Genomic DNA, 18,956 nt, shown 5'->3' on the forward strand with positions numbered 1-18,956 from the left:
AAAAAAAGTTTTGTGGCTGCAGGCAGGACTGGCATAGGAAATTTATCATTCCCCACCCCCCCCCCCCCCCTTTCATTCTGTTATAGCTATGAGGCAGATTTCAGCACTGCTATATTTAAAACAAATGGAAATCTGTTTTGATCCAGTAAGTAGAGCAGGCCAAATACATTCAAAGGAGTTATGTCACTCTAGTTCTGTTGGAAGGGGAAAAAAAAAAAAGGAAAAGAATGTTAACAAATGCTACGTTGTTAAAATATGTAGTTGGGTACAAAGCGGGTTTTGGTTTGTGTGCCTTATACAGACTAATATTCCTTAAAAGCCTGTGGAGTCAGGGTTTGGCATGACCACTTAAAGAATAATGCCACCCTTTTTTGGCAACTGTAGGATAATGGCAAAAGTGTACGTTGCATTTTAAGTTTATATGTCTTCAGAATAATTGGCTTAAACTTCTGGTTGCTTAATTTTATACAAACAGTCAGAAGAAATAGATTTCTGTGTGTGTCTTGCTTTGAGGATAGTAGGCTTGCGCAGGTGATACCAGAGGTCTGGCTCCACTTGCAGAATCCTTGTTAATTGTGATGGAGAAAAATCTAATTATTCTGGAGCTGAGTTTAGGGGAGGAAAGAATCACTATATTTAGTGACATAAACTTGTTTGGGCTAGAGAATAGTGCATTAAAAATCATGATATTGAATGTAGGACATGCAAAAAACAGCACAACATTCTCAGAATAAATACTTGGATTAGACCTTAATCCACACATTAGGTAACTTCCCAGAGGGTTTTACTGGCAGTCGGTCTGATGTGCATTGCCTGTAGCTCGAGCACGTACTGTCATAAATACAGATGTTCTGTCTCAAGAGCAAGGGCTATTCATAGCGACAATGATATGGATTAAAATAAAGAAGATTACGATGGTACCAAAATGAAACAGTGTTCTTTTGAATCAGTTTGAGATACGTAGCAGCTCCCAGGAATATATGTGTCTTTTTCTAGTTTAAAGAAGGCAGGAGTTCTCTTAACGACCATTTTGTCCATACTGTAAATTTAGTGAGCACTCACAGCAAAGGCGAGCTGAAAGGCAATTTTTGTTGATCCTCAAGAATAAGAAGTCCTCGTTCTGAGTTACTTGTCTGTCTTTGCTGCAAAGTCCAATGTCTTCCCCATATCTGCAGAGTGATAATCTGAGAGTATTCTTTCACTTTGTTTACAGACAGGAGATTACATTTAAAGCTATACATCTGATTTTTCTTTTAAGTCAATATGCTGTGCTTGTGATCCATGTCTCCACTTTGTCCTAACTGTTGTTGTCTCATTGTAATCAAAGTTTTCTGAGAAACTGTACCTGTACAAAGAGCCTTTTTGAAGTGACTCTGCTACTATTTGTGTAAACCCTAATACTGTAGTAAATTGGCATCATAATTTTTTTTAAGGTATTATTTCTTCAGCATATGATGAGGTAGGGGGTGCTGCTGTCCTGCCAAAAGACTCAGTCATGCTTCCAAAGTCCTGCAAAAGTCTGAGTAAACTAGGAACTTTGAACATGGGTATCTCAGCTATTTTTTTCTTTACCCCTTCTTTTTGTTGGTAAAATCCCTTTAGTGTATATAACCCCCTAGAGCGTTTACCTGTTGAAAAATGTTTCTTAAACTCTGGCATGAAATTATTTCTTTCACAGCAGCAGCAAGTTAAAATTCTGTTTTGATGCATTTGTTCTTCATGGGAAAAAAAGCAAGCAAGAACTACTCTACTTTTTTTCTAGTCAAGATTAAAAAAGCCAAGTAGTTGACACAGTGTTCACTGAATTCTGATAAACTGTTAAGTTTAACTACAAAAGCTTTTCCAGTAAGATAAATGCAGGAGAGTTTCCAGTGACAGTAGGATTAGGTTAATTCTGTGCTGCCTTTTTTTTTTTTTTTTTTTGGGTGCCCCCTTTGCTCTTTTTTTTTTTTTTTTTTCTCCTTAGGGAGACCTTTACTTTGTCTTTGAAAGCGAGCAAGTCATGACTTCCTGTGTGATGCTGAGTTGTGCTTATGTTATACATAAACTTACTGATTTTTTGTTTCCAAAGGTAATTAGAGCATAGAAAAAGTCCTAATAGTGAGGTCTACATTTTGAGATTGTACTTCACCTTCTGTGCAAGAAAAAACCTGCTGCCATTAGCCGCATGTTAATCTCTTAGTGCTGCTCCTGTTCTTTTTTCTGCAGTGCACCCAGCTCAGGGGCTGGCCTTCACTGAGGAGAATTTGCTGTTGCCATCTTGTTCTTCTCATCCCTTCTGAATGGCTGCATCATTTCTCCTTCACTGCTGGAAACTGTACTGCTTTTCTAAATTTAAGTGAAAACCAACACAAGGACAATGGTAATAACAAACAAGTTAGCCCAGGTTTTCTTGGGTAGGCTTTCTCTTACCATCATTAGCTTTTAGTTTGAGTATTTTGGCTGCCTTTTGTTTTGCCTGTTGGAAGGAGAATGAAAAAAGGAAGTTTTAAGTGGAACAGGTGTTATTTTTTATCTCCATGGCTCAATTACTTGCACTGATTCTGAAAAAGCGTGGTAACAATCTCCCCTACTTAAGTTCAGGGCAGCATCCGGTGTGCTGGTTGAACTGTGCTGCCTAATAGGGTCTTAGTATGTAAAATAAATCTGTTTTCTTTATAGGGTGAATTTGTCCCTGTGCTGAATGATAATAATGATTATTACAAAGTCACAGTGGTAACTGACTTCATTTTACAAGGGCACAATGAATCAGTCCTCTGTCCCAGCAAAGGAGCTGGTCAGGTTGTTTAGGAAACAGAAATAGATTCTGATAAATGAATCCAAAATATTTCCATAAATGGAAGAGTAAATAACAATCTAGAAATTAACCTTTTACAGTTGGTTGGTGTCAATTGTTGTTGGTGATTTAGTGTGGTAGTATAAGCTACATGTAGTATTGTATAAAAATTGTATTTTTGTTGCAAGCGAAATTAGATACCAAATGCTGAACTCCTTTGAAAGCATGAACATGTATTGTGTTATGCCATTTATGCAGTGACTTCTTCACTGAATCTTCAAACATCTTAAAGCATGTGTTTGAGTATTTGCAGAAAAATCTTTGAGGAAAGAGATCTCCAACAATTGCAGAGCAGTTTTGATATCCTGAACAAATCTGTCATGTTCCCTTAGGAGGTTTTGTCAGCAGCTGTCCAATGTTAGGTTCCCCTGAACATAAGATCAAACAACTAATTTTGTGGAATTTCTGTGGTCGTATTTACTATTACACTGTGAAATGCTCAAATATATTTTCAACCTCCCTACCTTCCTGGGCTTCATTCCCAACCTATGGAGGGGATTGACTGGTAGAAATACTTTGCCTAGGTAGCCAAATGAAGATGTCTTTAATTTGCTTTGCCTTTTCAAAAGTGTTCAGCATTTTTGTTCCCCTTCATGGGTATGTGGCAGTTCAGCCCTCCCCTAGGTCAGAATACAGCCTGCCAGATGGGATCCTGAGAAACCAGGATCTGTGCAACTGTTGGCCACCTTGGGGTAGGTGGCACGACTGATTTTTTTTTTTTTTTTTTTTTTTTTTTTTTTAGACTGACCCTGCGGTGCTGAAGTAGAGGGTGTAAACACTAACTTAAGTGAATGAATTGTAGTTTTAATAACCATGAAATCACACTTTCTCTTTCTTCAGTTTCTTATCATTTTAGCCACTGTGGCAAAACTGTAAAGCTAGAGCTGCTTTTAAAAGCAAGACATTTTAAACTTGGGTGGAGACAGCATGTTTTCCCTGTTATCATCTGCTGTTGGAGCATCTAGCTTGCTATGGTTGAAATTTTCCTCTAAAATCTGTTTGATGGGGAGGGCCAGCAAGCAAAAGCTCAAATAAAAAAAAAAGAAGATAGCTTGCCAACATTTTTTTGAAAGCAACCAAACCTAGAAATGTCTGCCAACAAGGTTATTGTTTTAATAAGCCACACTACTATTTTGCCTGTAAACTTGCTGCGTGTTTTGAACTGAGGAGGGGGCCAGATAGGCTAGTATCAAGTAGATTTTACTGTATGATAAAATTAAAGGTAACTTCCTTGTATGTTAATTAGCTTGCTCTGCTGCTTCACAGGAAAGATCTGAAAAGTGTCTTTTTTTTAATAACGTTCCTTGCAAGTTCATTATATGACATAATCATCCTCAGCCCACTAAGAACTTCAATTTGTATATATGTGAATTTGCACAAGCATGTAGCTAGAGGTGAAGGGTTGTGTTCTTCATTTAATCTTGTATAATGTGATTTGAGCCTTGATAGTGTCATTGAAATAATAGTTTTCAGAGGTTGTTGCGCATCACATCTTTTGAGGAGTGCTGGTTTTTGTTAATTGGTTATGTTAATAAACATCGTACAGTGTTTAATTTGACAGGATAAATTTTTAAGTGCTGATACACACGTAGAACTAAGTCTGTCAGGTGCACTAAATATAATATCTCTGATGGACCCACACACACCCCCTGAAACTTCTACTGAAAGTTAATAAAATTTTTAAAAACCTATAGAAAGTTTACTGTCTTTAGATAAGACAAAATATTTGTAACTTTTTTGGTTAGTGCTTGTAAAAATAACAATCTTACAACAATCTTATTGTTGAAACTCTATGTGGAGATCTTGCTGTGTAATCTCATATTGATCTTGCAATGCTAAATTGTCTCAATGTTGGGGCACGCTGCAATTTAGTTGGACCAGAGGCTTCGCTCTGTCACAGCACCCTGAAAGAACACTTTCACTTGCTGCTTATATGAAAGAAGTCAGTGCAAAATTAATGAAAGTGCAGAACATGTGGATGAGTGCAAATTTTACCGGTTTCTCCCATATCCATGTAATGTTTCCTTAAAATAATGTAGTGGTCCAGGCTTCTGACTTTTGTGGCAGTTGAAATTTTCATGTATGTGAACTCAGAGCAATGCATTTTAAAAATCTTCTGCAGCAAGTGTGACTTCGAAGTCTGAGTTTTCTTGAATGTCCCCTTGAGTTTCACTTCTAAGATATCTCCGGAGCATCATCCAAAGAACCTTCTCGGAGAGAAGAAAGCTTCATACCTCTCCTTCTGCCTTTCTATTCTACTCAAAACTAAGTTTGAACTTAAACTTGGTTTTAACACTTTTAGGGAAAAAAAAAAAAAAAAGAATATGCTGTTTCTTAGTTTCAACCAAGATATGTAAGTAGCAGGCTTTTATGTAGACATAGTGGTTTAAATAGGTTCTATAACCTCACTCTTTTCCATTAGTGCATACTAATTATTTAATAGATGCTCAAATAAAGCCTCTGCAAATAGGCCTTTTATTTGACTTTTACCTCATGGAGCTTTCTCTGCAGGTAAGAGAAAGCTTTGCAGCAGGAGCACGTTGGAGACCGAAGATAATCTGGGAATGATTCAGAAATGAAGGCATTACTTTAGTGGTTTGACAGCCTGCACTTTCAAAGTAGAAAAAAAAAGTAGGTAACAGCTACTGTTAGTGAAAAAATGAATATATGTGAAAACTAATACAAGTGGAGTGGAAATACAGTTTTGAGTTTATTCAAATCCTTCCAGCTCATGTATTCATCCCCCTCTTAGAACAGGGCAAAGGTCTGACATACGAAATGACAGGTCTGGATGACATTAGAAAAAATTGCAGCCTTGAAACTGAACAGAAGGCTGGTGGGTATTTTGTTTGCCAGCTACCAAGGTTGAACCAGAAGGCTTACAAAGCGTGTACTTTTCCAGTGTTTTGACATCGTATGAACTTGTTGAAACTCTGAAATGAAGAACAATTAAGGATAGGGGCTTTTGTGAAATATGGAATCAAATGAAATGTAGTTTCATAGCAGAATTGACTAGGTTTTAGAGTTTGTGCTGAAATAATGTTTTGCAGTAAGCAGAAGGAATGCTACTCAGTCTGTTGGACTTCAGTGAACTTCACTTTCAATGATGTGTCATTAGATTTCCTTGAAGCTGGAGAATGGAAAATACTACAGGTTTTGTATAATGGTTAAGGTATGGGCCTTATGTTAAAACAAGGGCTTCTTGGGTGTCATAAGCTACTAGTGGAGTTGCATGGATGATGTTCTTGGAACCAGTCTGTTCTTAGTATCTTGGATGCACAAATGACGTGTGCTGTGTATGCATTGTGAGCAAATTTCATACCTGGGACATCATCAGAACAAGTGAGAATCAGAAAATAATCAGGAGAAATTGAATGACTTTAAAGATAAGGGCATGATTTAGGATGAAAATAATAAGGAATAGAAAACTATGCATTTAAGGACTAAGAAAAACAATTCCTGTTTTTTCTCAGAGAGGGCAGCTGGGTGGTTCACCACTTGGAAGGAAAAGATGGGTTGACTACAATATGAATGTAGCGGGATGCAAAGGAGTAACATACTTCTGTGGAGACAGGAAGCTGCTGTGGTCACCAAGTGCTGACTGGAGGCAGCAACATCTGGGGAAGGAGTAGGGCAATGAGTGGTGGAATATGGGAAACGTAAAAAAAAGTCCACAATAAGTACTTGACTGAAGTGGCAACCAAAGCTAAGACGGGCAGATTGCTCTCTGCCTGCCTTTTTGTTTCCTCTCGTCATGTCAGGTCAAGGACAGACAGAGCAAGTCTATCATCCTTCACACTGGTGTGGGAAAACAGAGAACCAAAAGCTATGGGACAGGATAAAAAAAATGCCCATTTTCTGTAGCTTCTTTTTTGTCTTGGATTATTTTTTAATTGGCATGTTTTAGTTTTTTAATCTCAGCACAAAAACACAGTTTTTCTTGACACTGAGATTAAGGTAAATCTAGATATTTTGCTAATGGATTGCAGTCTGTCCCTGCTAAGAGTTTCACTGTTAAGTGGTAGATTTTACGCTTTGGATTGGAATAGCCTTTAATACCAGTCTTACTGATGATCCATGCAGATGCCAGTATGGAATATTGAATCATATACTTTGATTTGCTTTTGGATGACTGAACAAAACAAACAAACAAGACCTGTGAAACAATAGATTTGTAAATAAAAATGTTGGATGCATTTATAAAATTTGCTTTTATTTGTGAAATCTGTTTTCAGAGTTCTACAGGAAGAATTTTTAGTGAAGCTAGGCTGATAACTGCTCACTGCTGAAATTCTGAATTTCTTTGAGGTGTATGTGAAGCATTTATGTACAAGGAATCTGAAGAGGAAAGCTAGTAAAAAGAGTGCTGTATTGATGGCAGAGTCTGTTAGCTTCTTACACAACAACAGAAGGTGGTGATATGGGAAAAATGAAAGCATTTTTCATCTTTGGTACCAAAATTAGGATATAATAGAAGAAGATGTAGGATGGCAAATTTCTATTTTCTATGTGCTTTTAGTAGTTACTTAGTTACGGGCTAAAATGACTCTGTGTGTACAGGTTTTAATTAAAAAAAAATAAATAAGAATACTAACACCAGCTTCAGGATTTGCTTATAGTCATTGTTTTCTCCTTTTCATTCAGTGTTTTATGTTCATTGGGAAAGCAATTTGTAACAGGAGGCTTTATTCAGTAAATTCAACCCTTCCAGTCTGTTGGGAAACCGGGATGTTTAGCTAGGCAGCCAGCAATTCTTGACAGGGTTTTATCCTGATCTTTTCTTATAGGTGCCTGAATAGGAATGAAAGGCAATGGGTCAGATTATTTTAATAGCAAACTTCCTTGCCCCACAAAAGCCTTACTCTGTCTCTGACCTTCAGCACAGAATTTTTTCTACTGTTAACAAGCCAGAGTGTTAATCTGCACTATCTAAAATAAAACTGGTGTTTTGTTTAGTTTGGCTTATAGCATAGCTTCAATTCTTGGTTTATGAGAAGTAGAAAAGAGGTTTGTGGTGGGGTGTGTGTGTCCATATGTGTGGTGGGGTGTTTTGGTTTTTTTTCCCTCCCACACCCATCCTCGAGGAGGTTAGCTTCAGATTGTGATCTGTTTTAAGTCTTTTTCTCCCACCCTTTACCGCTTGTTAATTATGTCTTTCCATATTTCTGGATTCATTTTAATGACTTTGAAAAATGTTTGGCTTCATTAGCTATTTTTTCCCAGAATTCAGTACATATTCTTCAGTGGGGAAGTTCTTGCCTCAAGGCATTTTTAAGTTAAAAAAAACCCAACAAACAAAACCCCCCAAAAAAACCCTCTTTGGAAAAGTGAAGAAGACAAAAAAAATCTTCAGTAGTTTTCTGCAGAAAGGAAGTAGCGTGAAAATTCTCTGAGCTCAGTTAAGCTTTTGGGTTTCAGTAGTTGGGAGGATTTTGACACTTGGCTTGATTCATTGGGTCAAGATTTGCGTTGGACCAAGGGACTGTTGATGTCACATGAGGAGTCTTAAGCCATTTTCACAGCTCTCTCTACTGAGTTGCTATTGCAAACTGGTGTTGCAGTTTGAGTTTTACAGAGCAGTTCTCGATGCTTGATTTTCTGCTGAGCTTGTAAGTCGGGGGGCAGCACACCGCTGGCCCTTACCGTGAAATGAATTATGTAGCGTCTTGTCAGTAAGGTGCTGCTTAGCCATGCCTTGCACACAGGGCATGCAGACTAGTTAGCAAGTCTACAGGAATCTCCAGTGAAGTCAGTGAAAATACGCATGGATAAAATGTGTATTTAGCGCAAGCAGTGTGCACGACGTGTGTGACTGTGTTCGGTATGCTTGAGAATGAGGTAGAGTTGAGAGGATAGAAGGTTCTGTGATTGAAAGACTGGTAGATGTAGCACATCCTTAGGATAACTGGAAATGGGATGTTTGTTGATGTTACTCAGAAACATCAGCTGGGACTTTGGGTAGAAATAATTCCGTAATTCCAAATGAAGATGATTTAAATAACTTCCCTACCACTTCCATATGATTTCATTGTTATGGTGGGATCTATATGCACAGTGGCAGCTTTGGACCTGTTTCATATTCTGCATCATCTTGCTTGCTGCTTGCTTGCTTGTCGCTCAGTTACTTCCCTGGCTTTGCTCACCAGCCTTAGTGACTGAATAGCAATGAGAATGTCACATCACCTCCACTCCTAGTCCTGCGCAGCTGTTTAATGCCTTGCTGTTTGATAGCTGGGAAGGGTTGCTGTTGAGTCGAGGTTGGCCTTAGCTAGCCATCCTTTGGAACCTCGCATATGGGCTTTACATTTGTGCAGAGAGGGTCCTGCACTTGGCCACAGTCTGACATTTATGCTGCTTAGACTGGAGTTTGGTTTAGCTGTACTGCTAAGCTGGCTTCCCAAGGTGTAGTGTATCCTAGTGTCCCACAGCCTGACATATAAATCAAATCCTGTGCAAAGGATGGGAGTGGATATGCAGAGATTGGGCAGGTATGCCGTCTCTAACCGACACAGCAATGAACGTGCCACATGGAATAAAGATAATGGAAACTTTTTAGATATTTAACAAGGTATAGAACCTGTTATAAGAAGTCAAGGTTGTATCCTCTTGTACAACAAAACATACTAAAGTGTTTTCTTCTTTTTAGTCCAAGTGGTAAGAAGTTCAGAAGCAAGCCTCAGTTGGCAAGATACCTGGGAAACACTGTTGATCTCAGCAGTTTTGACTTCAGAACGGGAAAGATGATGCCCAGTAAATTGCAGAAGAACAAACAGAGACTAAGGAATGATTCTCTCAATCAAAATAAGGTTTGTTAGTAAATACTGTGTTTAAGGATATCCTAAGAATTTCCTTTCCTGTAAGTTCATTTAGCAATTTTTTTTTCTGCTTAAAGCAGTCTGCTTCTAAGATGTACATCTATGTTTAATTTTTAGTAGTGGTAGAGACATAAGTTTATAAATAGAAGGAATACTCTGCTACTACCGAGAAAAATATCAAGGTGAGGTTAAGTATGAATCAAAAGTTTGAGTAATTCGGGAGTTGGCTTGGGACTAAGAACTTCAGTGCTAGTCATCTACCTGAATGATGTTCTTCTAAATGGGAAAAGTTAGGACTGTTGATGCCAAGAGATTCTCCTGTGCAAGGCTTCAAATTGTTATGTTCATCTTCCTGTTCTGAGATGAAATAGTTCACATTTTTAATGTGTGCAGTGTGTGCCAGGAAGCTTGTTTCTGAGGCAAATGCATTTATCTGTACAAATCTGGATGGCTGTGTACAGCTATGTGGCTTAACAAGGCCAGGTGTTTTTCTGTTTAAGATTGGGCCTTTCTCAATTGATCTGATTGTTCTCTTATTGTCAATTTCTTTTTGAACAACAGTGTATCCTTTTGAATACTGAAGAAAATGTGTATAATAGATTAAAAATAAAAGGCTGAAGCATACAGGAGTGAAACAAGTGATGTAGCACATAGGAACATGACAAGTCAATTTAGCTGACTCGGATATAATATGTTTCTGGACAAACTTTAGAAACCTTATATGACAGTTTGAAAGGGCTTCTGTAACAACCTGCAATGTTTTCTTTTTAAAATATTCTATTTTCCAGGATTTCTTAACTTACAGTAGTGTATGAAATGACCTAATAAGTTATAGGTATGTCTTGTGCACTGATGTGTTTTTGTCATCTGCCATTTGTAATGTGGGAACCACACATTTCATGCTGGTTTCTTTTTATTTAAAGCGTGTGTTCAAATTATTTACTATTTTCTTACCACAGACATGAGGCTTTCAAATAATTTAACAGTTAGGGGTAGTCCAAGGAAAGGTTTTGATTATGCTTTTTGCATGAGTAGAAACTACAAAATTTGGTATATAAAATCGAGATGAGTCTGTGCTCGCTTTGTATTCCTATGATCTGAGATTACTTGAATGTTGTTGACAGTAGCTCTGTTACATACAAAATTAGGAAAGGGTTTTTTTTTGGGGTGGGTTTTTTTTTTTAGGTAAATAACATTTATTATTTCTTAAGTGACTGAATCTGTAACTCATGAGCTTTCAGGAATTTCTGCAGTATTCCTGTGATAGTTAAAAATGAAAATAAACATTTTCCTGGAGTTTTTTTTTTTTTTTTCCACAAGGCACTGAAAGAGTTTGGTTGGAGTTGTCTTCCAGTCCACCTTGCAGCTGTGCTGCTGGGGGGCTGTAAAAGACAGACTTGCATAGGCAAGTTTGTGTATAAACTTGCTCCTATTTTATAGGTTGTTTGGTTTTGTACAAACAATTTACCACAAATGTTTCTAAATCCTTTGGCTTCTTGTATGTTTCAAGAAGGAATATCAAAATACACTTGAGTCTTCTTTCTGGGACATGTCTAGGCAGTTAGATTTATGCAGCTGGTGGATGGAAATGCTGTCTTGCCATACTTGTAACTTTTGAGATTCTCATGTAACTGGAGCAGATTACAACTCAATGTCAAGATTGACATACTAATGCTACCTGGCTTCAAATGGAACTGCGGATAATATATGCTAATGAATGCTCTCCATTTTGTGATGTTAAATGTACAACAGTGTAAATAACACGGAAATATTCTTCTAGCAAAATACTTCTCTCCAATCTTAGCATTGCACATTCATACTGACCGTTCAGTATTGGCAATAAAGGCGTATATATGATAGGTTTATTTACGGTAAAGCTGCAGGAGGAGTTTCGCTTCAACCTATACTAATCTTGCCATTGTTTTCTGTGTATCCATTTTTACATTTCACTTGCAAATTATGCTACTTTATTTATTTGCAGTGCTTTTGAAGAGACAATGAAATAAGTAATACAATTGAATATGAATCCAGTAGATACAGCATACTGCTGTGCTTATAAAAATATGCTTATAAATTCTTCATTTTGTAAAGAAAACATAATAGAGAGTACTGGTTAAACATGCTGTCTGGTTATAAGTGACTTCTTGGATTAAAGGATTTGAAAAGCTTGAAAATCCTCTGCTGAGTTTTTAAAATGGTTTTATGTCCGGGGCATGTTGATGCTTCTGGAAAGTCATGTCTTTGGAAAGGTAGTGGGCTGAAATTCTTTTGGAAATCCTTGTTGGACCATAAAATACTCCTACTGAGTAAAAATGAGCAGGGAATTGATTTTTCTGCTGGCTAGTACATTACTATAGTTCCCAGAGTAGGAAGAGATTTTGTTCTGTGATAGTAGTCAAGCAGCATAGAAGCCCACAGTATGGCTGTGTTTCTGAAGGCCAAAGTGTGCCTAAAACTGAATATTGTGAGCTTAATCACCATCTGAAGTGAAGTAATCGGTGTCTGACCATTTGAAACGTGTAGGTGGAAAGCTCAAAAGAACTTTCTGTTCTCCAGGAGAGGTGTCGGTTGTAGGGATCTTTGTTACTTATTTCTATGAGGATGTGCTGGAAACTTTTCCTTTGTCACGGATAAATCTTATGTGTGGCTGGCTTATGATTTATTGTGAAAAAGTTTCTCTGAGTATCAGTCACTTCCTGTTAACGTGTGATACTTTTTTTCCTTGTATATCCCAAGATCTGCAGGTGCCGGAGATGGGTGAGCTTAGCAAGTTTCTGTGCTAGAGTTTTATTTCTATCGTTCAAAACTCAGTGACACAAATGAGAGACTGTTTATATAGGATGAGATCAGAAAGCCCAGATGTGGCAATGATTAGAGAGGAAATAAAACAGGAAAGTAGTGAGATTATAATTACAGTACTTAGGAATTGCTCTGTTCTTCGTTTAAACAGTTTATCCTGATGACCGTTTTCTAGTATGTAGCCTTGATAAAAAGTATGTGGGCCATCTAGCCCTTGAACCTGTATTTCCTGCATCGTTTATAGCTCATCAGGGTTTCACTTTAATTCTGGGGGCCATATCATTAATGTAGCTGCATTGTCTTGATTTTTCAGACTGCCTGAAGAAATCTACTTTTTATTTTCTGATTTTAATGGATTTAATTTTTAACTTCTCTTTAAGTCACATTACTGGCCATAAGGAGCCTGTAAATATTTTCTGTGAACCTGAATGAATGAAGACCTTTGTTCTAGAAATGTTCACTTTTCCAGATTTATCTCCCATATGGCAGCTGGCTCTGTAATATTATTGGTTTTGTCAGTTTTAATAGTTATTTTACCACTAATACCGATGCTACTGCACAGAATGCACTGGGGCCATGGACTTCAAAGCTACAAATACTTCTTTGAACTTGATGTCACAAGATCAGGGAATGCAAAGCTTGTAGGATAGGCAAGGTCTGTCAAGGTTCTGGTGTCAGTTATGTGGTGTGAGGAAAGTTCATTGTCAAAATACTTTGTGCAAATTGAAGTACGTGTGATTACTGTCTAGCTCTGGTTGGTGATGCTATGCTCATCAGAGATACTTTAATTATATATGAAAAAATGTATTATATATGAGAAAGTCTAACATTAGACTTACTATTGTCATCATCGGGGAGGAAAAAAAATGGAGCCCATAACCAGTATCCACCATGCAAAGCACACGCTAAAAGTGATGACCGCAGTATCGAAAGTATTTTTCTAGTGGACCTGGACTACCTGGGTGAAACATTAGGTGAAGATTGATGTCTAGATTTACTTATAAATTTAGATTCTCACTTTTGCTTTGTATAAAAAGATCTTAGGACTTCCATGCTAATTTGAATGGTAATTTCTCTGGTTGGTTAAAACTGTTAAGTGTAATGAGGCAGAAGTACTCATGCTCTGTTGCTGTTTGCTCTGGCCATGGAAACCCTGGTTCCAGTTAAACAAAATTCAGCAGCGTGTTAGGGGTGGAGCTGAAGGTGGAGATCTCTGAAGATATGCTGCTTTTCCCATTCAAAAGCTGTAATATTGCAAGACACAGAGATCGGTTAGTTTCTGGCTGTAAGTAGATGTCTGAATTTCTGAGAAAAACTTCCATTGCTTTAGCCTTATTATATTTAAATGAGTTAACTGCACTACCTGGAAATTGTGAAGAAAGGGGGCCTATTCTCAAAGCTCTTTTGCAACATAAATGATTCTATGATTCTGTGATTTAAAGGAGTGGTAAGAATAGAGAGCTGTGATCAGAACTGCTTCCATTGAAAAGAATAGATTTCTAGAACTCTTTCAGAATTCACCTGTCTGTTGTTGAATATTCTGGCATATTTCTTCTGTTGATCTGGGAAAGTGTTCTGGCTCTTGTGAGAGGATGAACAAATCAATATTAAGCCGGGATTCCCAACATGCTACAGTGATAACTATAAATGAGTGTCTGAATGGAGTCATACTGTTGAATAACTAAGAATACGCATAGTACTCGTGATAAATCACCACCTTTGCCATCTGCATGAAAAATCGAGGCCTGAAATTTTAAAACTATCCCTTCATTTAGATTATGTTGAGATGCCTGGATAAATGTGAAGTGTTACTATGTTGTTTCTTCCTGTCAATTACATTCCCTAGAAATACATGGAGGAATTCCTTATTTTTTTTCTGCCAGGCAGGATCTAATAGCACTGTGTCATCCTGGAGAGGCTATAACAAGAGGCCTCTCCCTTGCCTGTTCCCCCACCCAGCAGATGAATCAAATAGCTGGATAGAAGCACCCAATATAATAACTGGTGTATTTTGGGATTAAGTGGCTTGCCTGCAGAATGGTCTTCATGATAAAAATTACTTTCTGTGGAGTGCAGAGATTATACTCTCTTTATTGCTAGTTTATAGATTGTGCACTGTACACATATAGAAAGAATGACTTCACACTCTCTTTTCTCATCAGCCATCCGCCTTGCAATTACAGAGGTATGCTAAAATCAGGGTGTTCTGATGGTGGAGGAACTACCTTATCAGATTGCTTTAGCAAAGCTCTAAAAGAGGGATGTGTACTTTTAAAATAAGAATTTAATCTGCAACAGATGCAATGAAGAGAAGTCTTATTGCTTAATAAACCTAAGCCTGTTGCCATATTTTTAATCTAATTTTGATACAGGTCATTACAGAATATCTATAGTCAGTATTCTGACTTTTGTCATCTGGAATTCCAGAGTGTTGATCTTAGAAATGAATGCTTTTTGAACAAGCATGTGCTCTTTGGTTCTTAATGTAGTCTGTTTTATGAAGTTGTGTAGTCCAGATTGTATAATCTATATATGGAGGATATGAAGATTGAGATTTAATTCCCGTTTCTAAGACCAAGTGATTGCGTTCTCTCACAAAATTAGGAGTGTAAGTAAATCCTAATGAAAAACTTTTAACATGGATGGAGTCTAATACCAGTGTTCACTGTGTAACTTTTGACCTGTGATCTCACAGCCAATTATGAAACTTCTGAGATGTGAAATACTTATTTCTCTTCCTTTTGAATGACTGGCAGTAAACTTATAAAATGCAAAAGCTTAACCATTTTTCTATGTCAGAAACTAGATATGGCTATGAATTGTTTTGAAGTGCTTAAGACTGTCCTGCAAAATAGTGAACTTGCTTTTTGTTACACGTTAATTAGGAAAGTATTTATCATGGGATATTTATTTTCAGTGTCTCTCTGGTGTCAATATAGTGACGTGTCTTCTCAGTCACACTCTTGTATCCTTTGGGGGGGAAAAAAAAAGATTTTATTTCAGTTAAGGAAAATATCAGACAAAATTCACAAGCAGAAAAGTCTGGTATTATGTGTTCAAGACTTGGAAGAAATGGGATTACAAACAAAAAGCTGTGAGGTGCTGTTCCTTGGCACAGCACTTCAAACTGGCAGTCTGCTTTTGGATAGAGACAGGTTTAGAAAAGCTGGAATGGTGTAAGGTGATGATCTATCTTCTTTCTTCATCAGTTTTGGGGGTCATGGGAGAATTCTATTCCCCCACCCCAAATACTTCTGGGGTTATTGCTACAAAGAGGGCTTCAGGCACTAGTTTCTCCATTGGCCTAAGGGTTTGATGTATGACCAGATATTATTGGTAAAGTTATAGCAGATGCCTGGGAATCATCAGTTCACAAACCTGATAAAAGCTAGCTTTGTCAAAAGGTTTGTTGAAGTTGATATAGTTTTAGGTTTTTTTCCAGAATAAATTGCTGCACTTAATGAGGATTTGTTTGGTGTAGGAATTGCTTAGGAAATTTGTGACCAGAGTTATGTAGGAAGATGCTGTCCTTTAAGACTTGGAACTCTATAAACTGTTACAAACATATTTTCATGAAGCTTTGGAGATTTCATTTTGACATCTGATTGTGAAGCTGTCTCTTTTCAGAATGTAAGTCAGTTGAACAATTAACATATATATTTTAACAAAAGATGGACTTTCAAGCAGTTTGATTCTTCCCAAGAAGGGGAAAAGTGTGGAACCAGCTAAGTGTTACTTTTTTAAAAATTTCTTTTTAAAATGGAGGGCTGCAAAGGTTAGTTAAGTGCAGCATTTAAAGGAAATCTTTACTTCAGAAAAAAGCCTCGGTAGAAGAGGGTGAATCCAACATTAGTTTGTGTACTTTTTATGTATAATTTTTGCTAATTCTCTTTTTTTTTTTTTAACAGGGAAAACCAGACTTAAATACAACTTTACCAATCAGACAAACTGCATCAATTTTCAAACAACCAGTCACCAAAGTTACCAATCATCCTAGCAACAAAGTACGATGTGATCCACAACGAGTGACGGAGCAGCCACGACAGGTAAGAATCAATCTATTTCCATTGTTACTGCTCAGTAAGTTGTGAAACAAGCTGAAAATGTGCTTGTTTTCAGATGTGCTTCAATTACAGATGAGAATTCCAATCTTGAAGGTTACTTATAGGAATGTATTTCAAAAAATACAGAAATAACAGTCACATCATATGGAGATTCATAGTTCTTAATCCAAAACTTCATTCATATCTGATTACCACATTCCTCTTGAAATTCAGATCTATGCTGTACTGTCACAACTGGACATCAATTATAAAAAAATAAAATTGTTCAGGTGCAGCTTCTTAATAGAAGTTTCAATAAAATACACAGTTCTCATCAAGTTGTAATATCTCTTTTATATAGAAGAACTTTGCACAAAATCAATAAAATATTGTATTTTAAATCCCTCTTTTTCACTCTACTGCTACTATAAATTTAAACTACGGTAACATCAACTCATCTTACACAAATTCTTCTTTTTAGCTGCTTTTCTTTATGTCAATGACAGGTCGCCTGTTCACACAGCGCTTTTTTAGTTTTGTATTTTATGGGGAGGAGGGATCTGAGAAGAAATGAGAATCTAGTTAACGAATGAATAATTGGGTAAATAATGTAGTGTATATTGGACTGAAGTATTGTTTCTAAGTCTGACATGTCTTTTGAGGCATAGCATTATTACCATCAAATTGAAACACCTTATTCTGTTTTAGGGGTGCAGGGATGAGAAGAAAATGCAGAGGCATGTTCAAATTTTTGTACACTCATGTCACTAACTTTTAACAACATTTCCTTTGAAACTCAAGCTGTCTCTAATATTGCACTTTCAAACATCTTGAATGCTGTTCTTGTAAGAAATAACATGAGCAATTTAGACTCTGCATCCTCTAAATTCAGGTGAGAAAGAAAAAGAAGAAATATCGAGCCATATTGGATCATTTTGTTGAGATGTCTTTCAGCAAGATTTGAAGGCCTCAGCTAACCTCACTGTTGGTCCCATGAAGTTCAGCAGGGGCCATGTAAGTGTATCACATTCAGATCTAAAAGATGCATAATTGCATGTGTCTATTGATTCTCTTCACATTCTTTGGGTTTTCCTGTTGAATTACTACACTTTGTGTGTCAGGAATTTCCTTTTGGTCATGTCTGCTGAACCAGTAATAATCACCAAAGCATATGAAAATTATGGCACCTTTGTGGCAAGAGAAATGGATGCCTTAGCAATTCGTGTCTTGATGGATTTAAAACCATTTCATGCTTGCCTATTTCCTCCCTGATTTCTTTCTTCCAGAATCTTTTCTTCAGATATATAGTGACTGAAGTCTTTGGGAATGCATCCCTTATCTTTTGAGAAAGCCTATTTTGCAAATCCTTACCGGATAGTCAATTTTCAAACCTACCCAAGTTAAATCTTTGCTGCCTTAAAATAGGTTCTAATGGATTAAACTATAGCAAGATCTTCAAGAAATCGTTGTCTGCTGATCACTATGTCGGCATTCTTTTTCAAACTCCTTTCTCCAAGTTTGCAACAGTGCATCTTCGGAAGAGGACACTAAACAATAGTCTTACTCTGTATTGCCATACTTCATTTGGAAAAAATGCTAGCTCTGATCACACTGAATGTGGAATAATTAATCTTATATATCTAATAGGAAAGCAAATCTTGGTGTGCCTTACTCTTGCTTTTCTTCAAGCTAGATTGCTGCTTTGAGCTGTTTTTTAGTTTGTCATCATTCTGAGTAGTGATGATTGACATAGGTGGGAGACTTGGGAAAGGAGAGAACAGATTGTTACATTTGTTTTTACATAAAATTTGAGTTGTTTTCAGTAAAATTTTCATTAAAAAATCTGGAACAAAGAAATTTGCTCTAGGTAGTATACAGTCAGTTACTGTAGAATCTTAAGCAAATTGACAGCTTTCCTAAACAATTTCCAGTGATCTGGTTTCTTTACGCACTGATTTCCGTCATACAATGAACAATATTGGTTTGGTATTAGTAATAACCAAAAGTATGGAGAAACTGCAGACACTGAACATGTATCCACCCTTCATGTATGCATACATAGATGTACACACATGCCCATTGTTTGAATATAGCATGCAGTTCATTCCAATGTTGTACTCGCTAGCTGGAGCATAAATATTAATAGGTATGATCTTTGCCTGGTTTTCAAAAAGCAGTGATTTTTTTCTTGATAGGATCTGTTGAGATAAAGTAGAGAAGCCAGGGTGAGGACAGAAGTTGCTGGAAAACTTTGTTCTTAATAAAGTTTGTACCATGTAGAGCACCTGTTGCTTGAGATACAACTGTTGGACAAATGCGACCTTGCAAATGTATTTGAATTCTCTTCCCCTCCAGATAAAGCCTCTATTTTCCTTACATAAATAACCCCTATGTGTGACACTGTCTTCTCCTTCTCTCATACTCAGGTGTGCAAACTTTTCCGTACACAGACTGTAAATATAT

General features: G+C 37.1%; 1 protein-coding gene across 2 annotated transcripts in view; it reads left to right on the plus strand.

Moving 5' to 3' along the window:
- Positions 1 to 18,956, plus strand: part of LOC129782548 (methyl-CpG-binding domain protein 2-like) — a 40,492-nt gene that overhangs the window by 3,221 nt on the left and 18,315 nt on the right. Inside the window, exons 1-3 of one of the 2 annotated variants that reach the window (XM_055792621.1) lie at positions 5,444 to 5,467; positions 9,483 to 9,642; positions 16,359 to 16,496. In XM_055792621.1, the coding sequence (XP_055648596.1) occupies positions 9,577 to 9,642; positions 16,359 to 16,496 (204 nt within the window). In that variant the 5' untranslated portion in view covers positions 5,444 to 5,467; positions 9,483 to 9,576. Of the gene's footprint in view, positions 1 to 5,443; positions 5,468 to 9,482; positions 9,643 to 16,358; positions 16,497 to 18,956 lie in introns of those variants that run through there. The other variant, XM_055792620.1, reaches the window with a different exon arrangement.

This window comes from Falco peregrinus, chromosome W, assembly GCF_023634155.1.
Source record: "Falco peregrinus isolate bFalPer1 chromosome W, bFalPer1.pri, whole genome shotgun sequence".
Classification (NCBI taxonomy): Eukaryota; Metazoa; Chordata; class Aves; order Falconiformes; family Falconidae; genus Falco; species Falco peregrinus.